General features: G+C 41.2%; 1 protein-coding gene across 1 annotated transcript in view; it reads right to left on the bottom strand.

Annotated features, from left to right (window-relative positions):
- LOC122420582 (zinc finger protein 11-like) overlaps positions 1-14,882 on the bottom strand; it is a 135,195-nt gene that overhangs the window by 29,378 nt on the left and 90,935 nt on the right. The window contains 2 exon segments of the mRNA XM_043435832.1: positions 8,001-9,689; positions 14,484-14,576. Coding sequence (XP_043291767.1) covers positions 8,001-9,689; positions 14,484-14,576 — 1,782 coding nt within the window.

Raw genomic sequence — 14,882 nt, 5'->3', positions numbered from 1 at the left:
GGGAACTGAAGAGTCTCTTGATGAAACTGAAAGAGAGGAGTGAAAAAGTTGGCTTCAAACTCAGCATTCAGAAAACTAAGATCATGGCATCCAGTCCCATCGGTTCATGGCAAATAGATGGGGAAACAATTGAAACAGTGAGACTTTACTTTCTTGGGCTCCAAACTCACTGCAGATGTTGACTTCAACCATGAGAGTAAAAAACGCTTGCTCCTTGGAAGGAAAGCTATGGGCAATGTAGACAGCATAATGAAAAATAGAGACATTAGTTTGCAGACAAATGTCTGTCTAGTCAAAGGTATGGTTTTTCCAGCAGTCATGTGTGGATGTAAGAGTTGAACCATAAAGAAGGCTGAATATTGAAAAATTGATGCTTTTGAACTGTGATGTTGGAGAAGACTCTTGAGAGTCTCTTAGACTGCAAAAAGATCACACCACTCCATCTTAAAGGGAATCAGTCCTGAATATTTGTTGGAAGGACTGATGCTGAAGCTGAAGCTCCAATACTTTGACCATCTGATGCGAAGAACTGATGCATTAGGAAACATCTTGATGCTGGGTAAGACTGAGGGCAGGAGGAGAAGGGAACGAGAGGATGAGATGTTTGTATGGCATCACTGACTCGATGGACCTGAGTTTGAGCAGGCTCTGGGAGTTGGTGATGGACAGGGAAGCCTGGCGTGCTGTAGTCCATGGAGTCCCAAAGAGTTGGACACGACTGAGCAACTGAACTGAACTGACTGATAGGTGTAATTGATTCTCTTTGCAGTACAGTAGTACAAAATTGTAAAACAGCTATATTCCAAATAGAACTTTTTAAACGGATATATTTATATAATCTAGAAATTGTTATAGCTTGAATCAATGATTAATAATATGGGGGAAATGTGCTAAACATTTATGCCAGTTTATTTTAAAATTCTATGAGGTAATTGAATATATTAAATATTTTCGCATTTTAGAATTGGGGCAAATGCACTTAAGATATTTAATATAAGATCATATAAGGAAAAGAGAAACTTTGAAGTCAACCTGAGATGTGCATTCTTTCATTTTGGGGAGGTTTTGCTTTCTGCAGTGACAAAAGTACTTGAGTTTGAAATTTGATTTAGAAGGTCCTATCTCTAGTTCTCAGTGGATACGAAGTTAAAAATCAGAAAACAAAAACCTGTCCCCAGTATTCCTAAAAATTAAGCAGTTTGTCTACCACTTCACCCACATATTTTTGTCTAGAGGTAGAAAGAAACTTTAAAAGGACTGGCATACAGTTACTCAAAATCGGACCAGTTTTTCTAGGACCCCCAAGAAATGGAAGAGCAACCAGTGAATGCAGTTTGTCACAAGCCAAGAGGAGACTTTTAGTTCACACTGTGATGAAGAAAAGTAATCGCTGGAGATGAATTCATGAATGATTTAAGAGACAGAATGGGGCAGGTGATACATTTCTCTGACAGCAGTGCATACAAAACCAGGTTTTCCCAATTGATTTCCACTGAAGATGATCTTCCAAAACTACCTGGGGAAGGATGACTTCCTCACTGCTCCTTGGACCTCTCATCTGAGTCATCATCTCCATCCATTCATAACTACCTGGGTATATGGCTGATGTCTCCATTCTCCTTATACTCCTGGGATCATTCAATTGCTCCAGAAAGGTGACCAGGTCCAGCTTAGAGACCACAAGACCTGTTCATCAGAGAAAGGAATATTTGTGTTGTCAGAGATTCATCAGTGTCCAATCCAGTATGTATTCAGTTGAGACAAGAATGCATGGGAGAATGTTAATACTGCCCGGAAAATGATTTCCCCAAATTCTTTATTCAAATCACCTATATAACACAAACAAACACATAACATCAGATCCTGAGATATTGGTCAAGTACTACGAAGGCAAAATAAGTGTGTAACTGTGAAATTAAGACAATTACCACTAACCTAGAATAAAGTGATAGCTTACAGTGAAGGGTGTCAGATTCATGATCTCCAAACAAGAAGATTTAACTTCAGGACCAGGGACCAGGTATCAGACTTGATCACTCAAGAGCTTTTGTGTAGCAGAGTTTTATTAAAGTGAAAACGGGACAGAGAAGCTTCTGACAGAGACATCAGAAGGGGGCGGAGAGTGCCCCCCTTGCTAGACTAAGAAAGGGAGCTATATACTTATTAAATCAGTGATTACAATAAATCAAAACAATGTCTCAAGGTTGTAAAAATTTTACCAGACCCACTCCTACAATTTATGTTTGAGGATAACATGATTAGAACTTAACAATAGAAAGATCCTACCAGACCCAGACCCCTTTATTGACTATGCCAAAGCCGTTGACCGTGTGGATCACAACAAACTGTAGAAAATTCTTCAGGAGATGGGAACACCAGACCACCTGACCTGCCTCCTGAGAAATCTGTATGCAGGTCAAGAAGCAACAGTTAGAACTAGACATGGGTCAACAGACTGGTTCCCAATCGGGAAAGGAGTACTCAAGGCTGTATACGTCACCCTGCTTATTTAACTTATATGCACAGCACATCATGAAAAGTGCTGGGCTGGCTGAAGCACAGGCTGGAGTCAAGATTACCAGGAGAAATATCCATAACCTCAGATATGCAGATGAAATCACCCTTAAGGCAGAAAGCAAAGAAGATCTAAAGACCCTCTTGATGAAACTGAAAGAGGACACCAAACAATATTGTAAGGTAATTAGCTTCCGATGAAAATAAATAAATTACAAAAACTACTATGTATAAAATAGATAAGTCACAAGGATATATTGTATAGCATAGAAAATTATACCCTTTATCTTGTGATAACTTTTAATGGAGTATAATCTGTAAAAATACTGAATCACTATGGTATATACCTGAAACTAATGTAATATTGTACATCAACTATACCTCAATTAAGAAAAGAATTCAGGGATAAATAAATATAAGAGATGCTCTTTTTTTCCTTGGAAGAAGAGCTCCACTCATTGTAAAGAAATGTTCTTCTTTCTAGAAAAAAAAAAAAAGGAAAGAAAGAAACTGAAAGAGGAGAGTGAAAAAATTGGCTTAAAACTCAACATTCAGAAAACTAAGATCATGGCATCTGGTTGTATCACTTCTTGGCAAATAGAAGGGGAAACAATCCAAACAGTAATAGACTATTTTGGTGGGGCTCCAAAATCAGTATAGATAGTTACTGCAGCCATGAAATTAAAAGACGCTTGCTCCTTTGAGAAAAGTTATGACCAACCTAGACAGCATATTAAAAAGCAGAGACATTACTTGGCCAACAAATATCCATCTAGTCAAAGATGTGGTTTCTCCAGTAGTCATGCATGGATGTGAGGATTGGACTACCAAGAAAGCTGAACACAGAAGAATTGACACTTTCGAAGTGTGGTGTTGGAGAAGACTTTTGGAAGTTCCTTGGACTGTAAGGAGATCCAACCAGTCCATCCTAAATGAAATCAGTTCTGAATATTCATTGGAAGGACTGATGCTGAAGCTGAATCTCCAATACTTTGGCCAGCTGATGCGAAGGGATGATTCATTTGAAAAGACCTTGATGGTGGGAAAGATTGAAGGCGGGAGGAGAAGGGGACGACAGAGGATGAGATGGTTGGATGCCATCGTCAACTCAATGGACATGAGTTTGAGTAAACTCTGGGAGTTGGCGATGGACAGACAGCCCTGGTGTGCTCAGTCCATGGGGTGGCAAATAGACAGGACTGAGCTACTGAACTGAACTGAACCAGACCCACTCCGATAATACAAATTCTAAGATATCAGGATTAGTCAGGAGGTATTCAGGAAGGATAAACTGTCCTCAAGCAGGATACATTGTTGTTGTATAATCCCTAGTACAGAGTTTAAACCAAGTTGTTTCTTGTTTAATCATCAGTTCTGGGCTTAAAGAAAAAGTCATGTGTCTAAGACACATAACATAAAAAATGTCATTTTATGTGTCTAAGACCAAGGAATGTAGAGGGAAAAAAGGTATTTATCCTCTTCTCTGCCTTGAGAATTCCAGACCCCTATCTCCTCTTTGAGACCCCTCTCTCCTCCCTTATCCCCCCCCCCTCCTCCTCGGGGACCCCAGACTTCTTATCAACCTGCCTAGGAATTGAGTCTCACAGAAGAAGGCAGAGTACATCAAGGAAGAAAAAGGTTACCAGCATAATGAATTATCCTAAAGCCTTTCTTTCTAAGTTCATACATGCCCATTTTCCCTAGGTAGGTGAGACTTCAAACTATTCTGTGAATCAGAAAATTCTCAGAAAATTCTAGAAATGATGGAACCAAAAGTCAGTGGGTAGATAAGGGATTCTGGAAGGAAGTTGTCCTCACCCACGTGGGCCAGGTTCCTACAGTTCTCTAACATCACGTCCCTGTACAATGCCCACTGAAAATTTTCTGAAAAACTCTGGACCACTGAGTTGAGTCACTGGGCTTCCCAGCTGGCTCAGTGGTAAAGAATCTGCCTGCCAATGCTGGAGATGCAGCTTCAGTCTCGGGGTGGAAAAAACCCCGGGACGAGGAAATGGCAACCCACTACAGGAATAATTGCCTGGAAAATCCCATGGACAGAAGAGAGTTGGTTCTATGCATAATGGCATTTTCAAACTCGGTTTTTAAATATCTAAATTACATCCTGGTGCTAAGCCATCACTGCATTTCCCAACGTCCCTAAAATCCCAACACCAAACCACATCCCAGTGGGAGTGAGGATAGGAGTGAGTCCCCATGCTGATCTCGCACAAAAAGGATAGTTTCAACAGTTGAAAGTCGCCAATTCATGATGAGAATTCATCATGCTCCATAGAAAGCGAGGATGCAGACAATGTAGAAAAGGCTCTGGGACACAAGGAAGTAGTCTAAAGGGTTGGTATTCACTAATATAAGAGGAAATGGGAAAAATAAGATGATAGATAACAAATGCCCGGGAAGACAACTGAGGAGGAGAGAGCTAAAGGCTTGCATGTTCTCATTTGGGCATTTCTGGAGGAAAAGCAGACACAGCCCCAGACCCAGGACAGGATATTGACCTGAGAAGCTGCCATTTCCTCCTTTCCTCCTCCTGCTCTGTCTTCTCTGGGGATATTATCCTGCAAACGCACTTCTGAGTTTTGAGAAACTACCTTGGAGGGCATCAACACAGCTCTTTAACCTGCAACCACCGCTCCTACGGACAGAAGGACCTTGGAAAGCTGAGAAGACCGACCTCTCCTGTCCTCTGTCTCAGGAGAGGTTCAGGAACAATCAATTCCTACCTGGAGACCAGCCTGTGAACTTATTTCTTGATTGGTCTCTCCACATAAAGCACTCCTAACACTCTGCTCACACAGACAATGTGAGCTGACTGACTTCCCCGGTCCAAATCCAGCTAGACCAACCCTGCGGCCTCTCCTCAGACTGACTCCGGGGCTCAGCTCTCACAGATGGACCAGGAGCGTCGTCCTTATCCCAAGTCTCTCCTTAGAATGCCCTGGAGGACTTCCTACACACCACACTGACACTCCCAGAGAACCAACATGGAACTCTGTTGGGAGGACATCAGTGAGGTCATTTCCTGACACTGGTCACATGATCCTGGTGGGACACCAGATGGAAACCACTTGGCTAAAGATTCTTTCTGAACCATTTCAATGAATACAAATCCCTGGTGCCCAGGTCCCCACTCCAAGAAGTTATGAATTTGCAGGTCAACAGTGCTGTCGTGAAAGGTGTCATCAGAAAATCCCAGTTTTTCTGATGTTTCTTCCCCAAACCAACGTTCAGGAGTCCTGAGCTCAAAGCCTCACACTCACCGCACGAAGCCCTCTCTGTAGCGGAGGATTTAGGGCAGGCATTTCTGAGAGAGGTCAAAGCGGGAATCAGGCAGAGAAAACACCAGTACTTGCAGTTCAACCTTTAGAGGTTACCCTGGGTGAAGTGCTCTGGGCTCCCTAGGCGGAATATGGATTGCTGAATTCAAGCTAACACAAGGATTCTGGTGAGTACTGTGAGGGTTTTGAAAGGTTGCTGCTTAACAAGACACCTGGATTCTTAGTCTCTTGAGGAGAAGAATTCAATCTGGAGCCAGAGATGATGCTTGATCATTCAGAGTTTTTGTGTAATAAAGTTTTATTAAAGTATAAAAGAGATAGAGAAAGCTTCTGACATAGACATCAGAAGGGGGCAGAAAGAATGCCCCCTCACTAGTGTTAGCAAAGGAGTTGTATACTTTTAATTAGTTATTACACTGAATCACAAGAATGTTTGGATGTTGTAAAGACCTCACTGGACACACTCCCATAATTTGCATTTTAAGACAACAGGATTAGCCAGAAAGGTTTTTTTTTTTTTTTTCCAGAGACTGTCCTCAAGCAGTATAATTTGTTTCATATTCCTAAGGAACGTGGGGGGGGGGGGGGAAAGTTTGTTCTTTCTTCCTCCTTGAGAATTCCAGACCTCTCTCACCTTTGGGACCCCCGGACTTATCAACCTGCCTAGAAATTGAATCTCTCAGTGTGATTGAACAGGGGCCTGTGAATACACCCTGGGGTTCAGCATGACTGCTGATCTCAAGGAAGGCGGTCATCTAGTGCAGGCGCTCACAGGACTGGCTGGTGTGAGTTCAAGGACCTGCAGGCTGCTTGCTCCCCAGACAGATGCTGAGGCAGCAACAGAATGGAGTAGTTCAGGGGAGCTCTCAACAGGACTCCGTATAATGTTTCTTATTAGAACCATCACAGTGTCCAAATAGTTACAAAATGGGAAGGAGATACAACATAGAAATGATGAAATATATCTGAAGTTATGAGAAATTTAAAGCCAGTGAGTAAACTAATTTCCACATATGTCATCTCTCTGTGCTACCAAATAGTTCATCGTCATCTCTTCACTACCACCTTAAGTAAGGTGGGGGAGATTTCTGTTGGTGGTGGGTTAACAATTCATTCATTACAATCAACTGAAACACTAAAAGCCATTCTCTTTTATTAATAACCATGTATTAATTTCACACAGAGTGGAAATAAAACCTTTTACAATCCATGGTATGATCCACGATTAAGTACAGATCAAAAGTACAGAGAAAGATATTCGTTTTAGGATATAGCGATGTGAGATTTGTGATTTTCACAGCTTACCAAACAAAGCCTAGGAAGCACTTAGCAAGCATGATATACACTAATTCCATGTCTTTTCCAAGAAGGGTTTCTAATACATTTCTAGGTTATCACAGAAGCTGTCTTTATTTCAACATGGTCAAGTAACAATCATGACTTGTGTTGATATTATAGAGATACATCAATATTGCAGTGAACTGTCATTGTATTCTTACAAACCAAGGGTATTACTATTGAAACCTTACAACCAACTTCTGTCTTACTTTACACCATGGAAAGATTAAATGATCACTTACATCATGGCAACCTCCAGATATTTCACATCAATGACAAACACCTCCATTTAGATTGGCATTGTCCATTTAACATCATGATATCCTTCACCTTCTAATGGAGAATAGATAGAAATGGTTGCAACACAGTATAAAAAGGCTAATATTTAATAAGCCATCAAAAACCTATGTTTGAAAGAAGGAATAGTATGGGTTACTTGAATGCTGAATTACATTCATTTCAAATAATCTCAAATCATATCATTATTAACAAGCATACATACAGTGCTATGAATTGTAACTTTCTAACCATCAACCTTCATCTCACAATTCATGTTAATATATCCATTTTCTATGTGTTTTAACTATGGAGTGCTCCCTACATTCATTCTCTTTCAGGGAAAATTCTGAAAACAAAATTGATGAAATGCCTTCTAGTATGCAATCTCTGATATTTATTTCAATTTAACTTTTGATTAAATACTTTTCTACCTATTAGTTACATCACTTCGATAGGTTTCTTGTATAAATTCTTGTGTTTTCTGATGCATGTTCAGGGCAAACCTCTTCCATCACTTGTTCCATTACTACGGTTTCTCTCCAGTGTGTCTTCTCAGATGCTTACTGAGATAACTACTACGACGAAAGGCTTTGCCACATTCTGTACATTTATAAGGTCTCTCTCCAGTATGAATTCGCCGATGTTGAGTAAGTGCTGAGTTGTAAGCAAAGTCTTTGCCACATTCAGTACATGAAAATGGTCTCTCCCCAGTATGGATTCGTTGATGTTTAGTAAGACCAGAACCCTTAATAAAGGCCTTGCCACATTCTGTACATTTATAACGTCTATCCCCAGTATGAATTCGGTGATGTTGAGAAAGGTTCCAACTTGTAGTAAAGGCTTTGCCACATTCTTTACATTTGCAAGGTCTCTCTCCAGTATGAACCTGTTGATGTTGAATAAGACCTGAATTGTAAGTAAAGGCTTTGCCACATTCTGTACATTTGTAATGTTTCTCTCCAGTATGAATTTGCCGATGATGAATAAGACCTGAATTGTAAGTAAAGGCTTTGCCACATTCTGTACATTTGTAATGTTTCTCTCCCGTATGAATTTGCCGATGATGAAAAAGACTTGAATTGTGAGTAAACACTTTGCCACATTCTATACATTTATAAGGTTTCTCTCCAGTGTGAATTCGCTGATGTTGAGTAAGATGTGAGCGACGTTTAAACCCTTTGCTACATTCTGTACATTGGAAAGGTTTCCTTCCTGTATGAATTTTCCCATGTTTATTTAGATTGGATGGCTTACTAAAGACTTTCCCACATACCTTACACTTGTGTTCTTTCTGTGGATTCTGAACAGTGTGCTGTGGAAAAAGTTCTGAAGACTGACTAGAAACCTTACCATATTCAGTACAAGTCCTCTCTTCAGTGCAAGTACTCTTATCGAAAGAAAAACCTGACATTTGATAAATGGTATTTCCATATTTATTACTTTTAGCTTCCTTGTTTGAAGATTTGGGTCTCTGATGTTTCTTAAGGTTTGAGTCTACTTCAACCGTATACCCAGGTTCATTGTCTGAATACCTTCTCATTCCACCAGAAATACTTTTGTAATTATTGGAGCTGGAGCTCATACTTAAAGTCTCACTCATTTTATTACACATACAACGTTGTTGTATATTAACCACATCACAATATGTATTGAACAATGACGGTTGCATTACGTCTCTTCCATTATCATCAACATTATACATCTTGGAATGCAGAGAAAATATCTGTTGGGGGAAGAATAATGACCTCCTGGTCATGGATCCCTCAAATTGATTAGATTGTGAGTTTTCCCACTCATTGTTAAATTGTAGGTGTTCAGACATGCTTGAATGTATGTTTAGTCGAAGCCTATGTTCAGAATTGTCTGAATGAGTATTTTCAGTAGAGACTAGATTACCTTCCAGATTTTCCACATTTCCTTTCAGAGAACATGTATGTTTCACAAAAGGATGGAAACCTTTCCTTAAATACTTACACTTCTCTGCAGATGTTGAAGACTGAAGGCAGTGTTTTTCCCAGTTTGACTCATGTTGCTGATTTCTTTTTGCAGTAATGTTAGCATTATGTATAACTGTCTGCATTTCTTTATGTCCACTTAAACACACTCTCCATCTTTCATATACTCTCGGACATTCCCAGTCTTTCATTAAATTTAAGTTTCTGAGCTGAGATGTTTGATATATTCCTAGGTTTGATTTTGGGAATACATCTTCTAACGCTGGCTTCTTTGGCATCAAATCCTGGATGTCTTGTGGAGTCATAGCTGAAAGATTCCAAATAGCAAGTAATTTTACCTTCTATTCTCAGTGAAAATCTTTAAAGATTTGGAGAAAATTGATGACCATTAGCTACTTTAGAAATAAAATGAAAAAAAAAAAAGATAAAATAAAATAAAGTGGAGACAGAAGGATCAAGACACCAGTGGTTTAGGCAGATGTGGAGATTAACTCTGCCCAAATGAATGAGAAATGGAACAATTATCAGAGAGCCCTGCTGAACATAGCAGAGGCCTCTTGAAATCTAAAAAAGCAAGAAAGATTCCTGCTGAGCCAGGTAGGATAAAAGAAAGAAGAAGAAAAGGAAAGAAAAGAAAGAAGAAGGAAAAGGAAGGAAAAGAAAGAAGAAGAAAAGGAAGGAAAAGAAAGAAGAAGGAAAAGGAAGCGGAGAGGAAGTGTGTAGGGGCCTGCAATCACGAGGGAGATGAAAGTCAGAAGAGGTCTCCATATCTGGGGACGCCACTCACTAGGGAGCTCAGTTTGGACAGAAGGAGAGCCTCACTCTCTGTGGGAAGAGAACATGGCAAACAGCGTGTGGCAGCAGGACAGAGTGAGACCTTCACATGGGGTCCTGACCCCTGCCCTACCCAACCAGCCTTAGAGGCAGGTCCACCACGGCAGACAAGGGCTGGGTGCTGGAATGTGGGTTCTGGAGAGCAGACCCAGGAAGAGGACTGCAGTTGGCTATGAGAAAACATCCTGAAGGGATGGGAGTGAGGGAGGAGCTCTACAAGTGGGATGTTTCAGTTGGAAGCCTGAACCACCATAGAGCAGAGTACCTTTGGTGAGTGATGCCCAAAGAAGGAGCCCATTGCATCCCTTGAACCTTGTGCAGGACCTGCTCACCAAGGACTATGAAGAACTCCACCCATGTAGGTCTTTTGAGCCACCAGCCATGGCCTCCCCCATCGACCTCCTCCACAATCAGCAGACTCCTGCACTCTGGGGCAGCTCAGGAGCAGACACCTGTGAGTTGCCCACATGCTCAGATGGAGTTGAAAGCACAGCTGAGCCCCAGGGATGAAGAAGAAAAGCTGACACCTCTCCCTGCAGCAACAGAAGCCACGGCCTCACACCCACGGCCAGCTGTATAACCTCAGCCCCTACAGAGCATCTGAATCACCTACCAGCGCTCTCTCAGTCATGGCAGGGGTAGCTCTAGCTGCTGTAGACTCTGTGGGCTCCCACACAAGGGGGCTGGGCCAGGACAGAGCCTGAGCTGCCCCAGAGCACCACAGAAGGTCCAGCTCCACGTTGAATGCAATCCCAGGACCTGACTTCACTGAATCTATGCCGGTGACCTTGTGAAAACAACATCTGTGAACATCCAGGGCCATGTGCCATCAGGCCCATGGTTAAGGTGGGGCCAAGAGCAGTGCCTACACTACATCACATGAGAGCCTGCAGAACGCATGGGAGGGGGAACCAGAGCACACCCTGAGTGAACATCCCCAGAGGAGTAATACTCAGTGACTTTTCTCCATGTGCAGGTGCTCCAGTCCCACCTGTCTCGCACCACAGATCACAATCACAGCTAAGATTCAGGTCTGGGGGCTCTATTGCACCACGCAGGGAGCAGGCACCACCAGAGAGAGGGCAGTAACAACCACAGAACAATGGGGAAACAGCCCTGAATATCCACAGCAGGCTCTGGTCACGGTTAACAGCAATCAAAGCCCAGATCAAGAGGATAAGGGCACAAACCTCGGGACCAACCTCACCCACCAAGGTGCAGACACCAGAAGGAAGGCTAACTAGGTTCCTGTAGCCTTCAAAAGAGAGACCGCAAACAGAACACTGGACAAAATGAGATGGCAAATAAATAGGTTATAGGGGAAGAAACAAGTTAAAAACCTCCAAGCACCACTGAATTCAGAGGTGACAGGCAATCTAATGATTACTTCCTACTTTTAGTCCTCTTAAGTGGAGACACCAAACACTTTCACAAATCCTAGGTGCCTAATAATTCTTAAATCCACTTCTTGCCACACACATTTCTGAGAATGGTCTATTAGATGTTTCCATCTAAAAATCATAAATGATAGTGATAGAGAACTAATCAGAAACTGAAGACACATAAGACAGTGTCCAAGGAAGCAGAATACAAATAAGATAAACTTAATAAAGTACTAGTTTTAAGAAATTAAATAAGAATAGAGACTTTAAGAGGGAACGTCTGAAAGAGGGAAGTCTACTCATTGCTCTTTGGAGACCTAAATGGGAAGGAATGAAGAGAATGGTAAAGACTAGAGATCTCCTTAAGAAAATTAGAGGTACCAGGAATATTTCAAGCAAAGATGGGAACAATAAAGGACAGAAACGGGATGGACCTAAAAGAAGCAGAAAATATTAAGACAAGTTGGCAAGAATACATGGAAGAACTATACAAAAAAAGATCTTAATGACTAATATAACCAGGATGGTATGATCACTCACCTAGGAACAGATATCCTGGCATCCAAAGTCAAGTAGGACTTAGAAGGCATGATGACCAACAAAGCTAATGGAAGTGATGGAACTCCAGCTGACCTATTTCAAGTCCTAAAAGATGATAATGCTAAAGTTCTGCTCTAGATAAGGCAGCAAATTTTGAAAACTCAGCACTGGACACAGGACTGGGAAAGGTCAGTTTTCATTCCAATCACAAAGAAAGACAATGCCAAGGAATGCTCAAACTACTACACAATTTCCCTCATTTCAAACCATAGTAAAGGCTCAAACATTTTCCTAGCAAGGCTTTCACAGTATGTGAACCGAGAACTTCCAGATGTTCAAACTGGATTTAGAAATGGCAGAGGAACCAGAGATCAAATTGCCAACATCCCTTGGATCATATAAAAAGCAAGAGAGTTCTGAAAAAATGACTACATCTGCTTTATTGTCCTTTGATTGTGAGGATCACAAGAACCTGTGAAAAATTCCTAAAGAGATGGGAACACCAGACAACCTTACCCGCCTCCTGAGAAACTGGATGCATGTCAAGAAGAAACAGTGAGAACTAGACATGTGACAATGGACTGATTCCAAATTGGGAAAGGAGTACGTCAAGGCTGTACATTGTCACCCTGCTTATTCAACTTATATGCACAGTACGTCATGCAACATATCAGGTTGGGTGACGCACTAATTGGAATCAAGATTTCAGGGAGAAATAGTCAAAATCTTAGATGTTCTGATGACACCACCCTTATAGCAGAAAGAGAAGATGAACTGAGGAGTCTCTTGATGAAACTGAAAGAAGACAGTGAAAAAGCTGAAAAACTCAACCTTCACAAAACAAAGATCACGGCACCAGTCAGATCGTTTCATGGCAATTGGCAGGAGAAACAGTGAAAACACCGAGACACTTTATTTTTTGGGGTTCCAAAAATCACTGCAGATGGTGACTACAGCCATGAAAGTAAACGACACTTGCTCCTTGGAAGAAAAGCTGTGACCAAAGCAGGCAGCATATTAAAAAGCAGAAACATTTCTTTGCTGACAGAGGTTTGTCTAGTCAAAGCTATGGTTTTTCCGGTAGTCATGTTTGGATGTGAGAGTTGGACCATGAAGAAAGCTGAGTGCCAAAGAATTAATGCTTTTGAACTGTGGTGTTGGAGAAGACTCTTGAGAGTCTCTTGGACTGCAAGAAGATCACACCACTCCATCCTAAAGGAAATAGGTTCTGAATATTCATTGGAAGGACTGATGCTGAAGCTCTAATGCTCTGGCCACCTGATGCGAAGAATTGACTCACTGAAAAAGACCCTGATGCTGGGAAAGACTGAAGATGAGAGAAGGGGACAACAGTAGATGAGATGGTTGAAGGGCACCACTGACTCGATGGCCAAGAGTTTGAGCAGGCTCTGGGAGTTGATGACGGACAGGGAAGCCTGGCTTGCTGCAGACCATGGATTGCAGAGTCAGACTCGACTGAGCAACTGAACGGAACTGACTGATATGTATAATTGATTCTCTTTGCTGTTTAGGAGTACAAAATTGGAAAACAGCTATATTCCAATTGGAACTTTTAAAAAAGATTTCTTCATATAACCTAAAAATTGTCATAGTTTGAATCAACTATTAATAATACAGTGGAAAATGTCCTATGAGTATATGTCAATTTATTTTAAAATTCTATGAGGTAATGGAGTATAACAAAGTATTTTAGAAGTTAGAATGAGGGCAAATACACTTACGATATTTAATCTGAGATCATATAAGTGAAAGAGAAACTTTGAAGTCAACCTGAGATGTGCATTCTTTCATTTTCACAAGGTTTTGCTTTCTGCAGTGAAAAATTACTTGAATTTAAAATGTATATAGAAAGTCCTATGTGTAGCTCCCAGTGGATAGGAAATTATAAACCAGAGGACAAAAACCCATCCCCAGTACTCCTAGAAGTTTGGCAGTTTGTCTACCACTCCACTCACACATTTCTGTCTAGAAGTAGAAGGAAACTTGAAAAGGACTGTCACATATTTACTCAGAAATGGGCAGAGTTTTCCTAGGGCCCCCAAGCAATGGAAGAGCAACAAATGAATGCAGTTTGTCACAAGCCAAGAGGAGACTTTTAGTTCACACTGTGGTGGAGAAAACTAATCACTGGAGATAAATTCATGAATGACTTAAGAGACAGAATGGGGCAGGTGATACATTTCTACGACAGTAGCAGACACAAACCCAGGTTTTCAAAAACCATTTCCATTGAAGCAAATCTTCCAAAGCCATGTGACGAAGGATGAGTTCCTCGCTGCTCCTTGGGCCACTCACCTGAGTCATCTCCATCCATTCATACCTACCTGGGTAAATGGCTGTTGTCTCCATTCTCCTTATATTCCTGGGATCCTTCAATTGCTCCTGCAAGGCGACCAGGTCCAGCTTAGGGATAAGCCCTGTTGATCAGAGAAAGGAAACTTTGTGTTGTTAGAGATTCATCAGTATCGAATCCAATATGTATTCAGGTGAGACGAGAACCCATTTTGTTCTAGAAAGCGATATCTGGAAATACTTTATTCAAAGCCGCTATACAATACTAACAAACACCTATCAATCAGATCCTGAGATTCTGGTCAATTACTACTAAGGCAAAAGTAAGTACTGTCAATGTGAAATTAAGGGAGTGTGCACCTATTTAATACCACAGAACTTACACAATTACCACTAACCTAGAATGAAGGAGGCGGAGTACATCAAGGAAG

Source organism: Cervus canadensis, chromosome 18, assembly GCF_019320065.1.
Source record: "Cervus canadensis isolate Bull #8, Minnesota chromosome 18, ASM1932006v1, whole genome shotgun sequence".
Lineage (NCBI taxonomy): Eukaryota > Metazoa > Chordata > Mammalia > Artiodactyla > Cervidae > Cervus > Cervus canadensis.
This window is presented reverse-complemented; position numbering and strand designations above follow the sequence as displayed.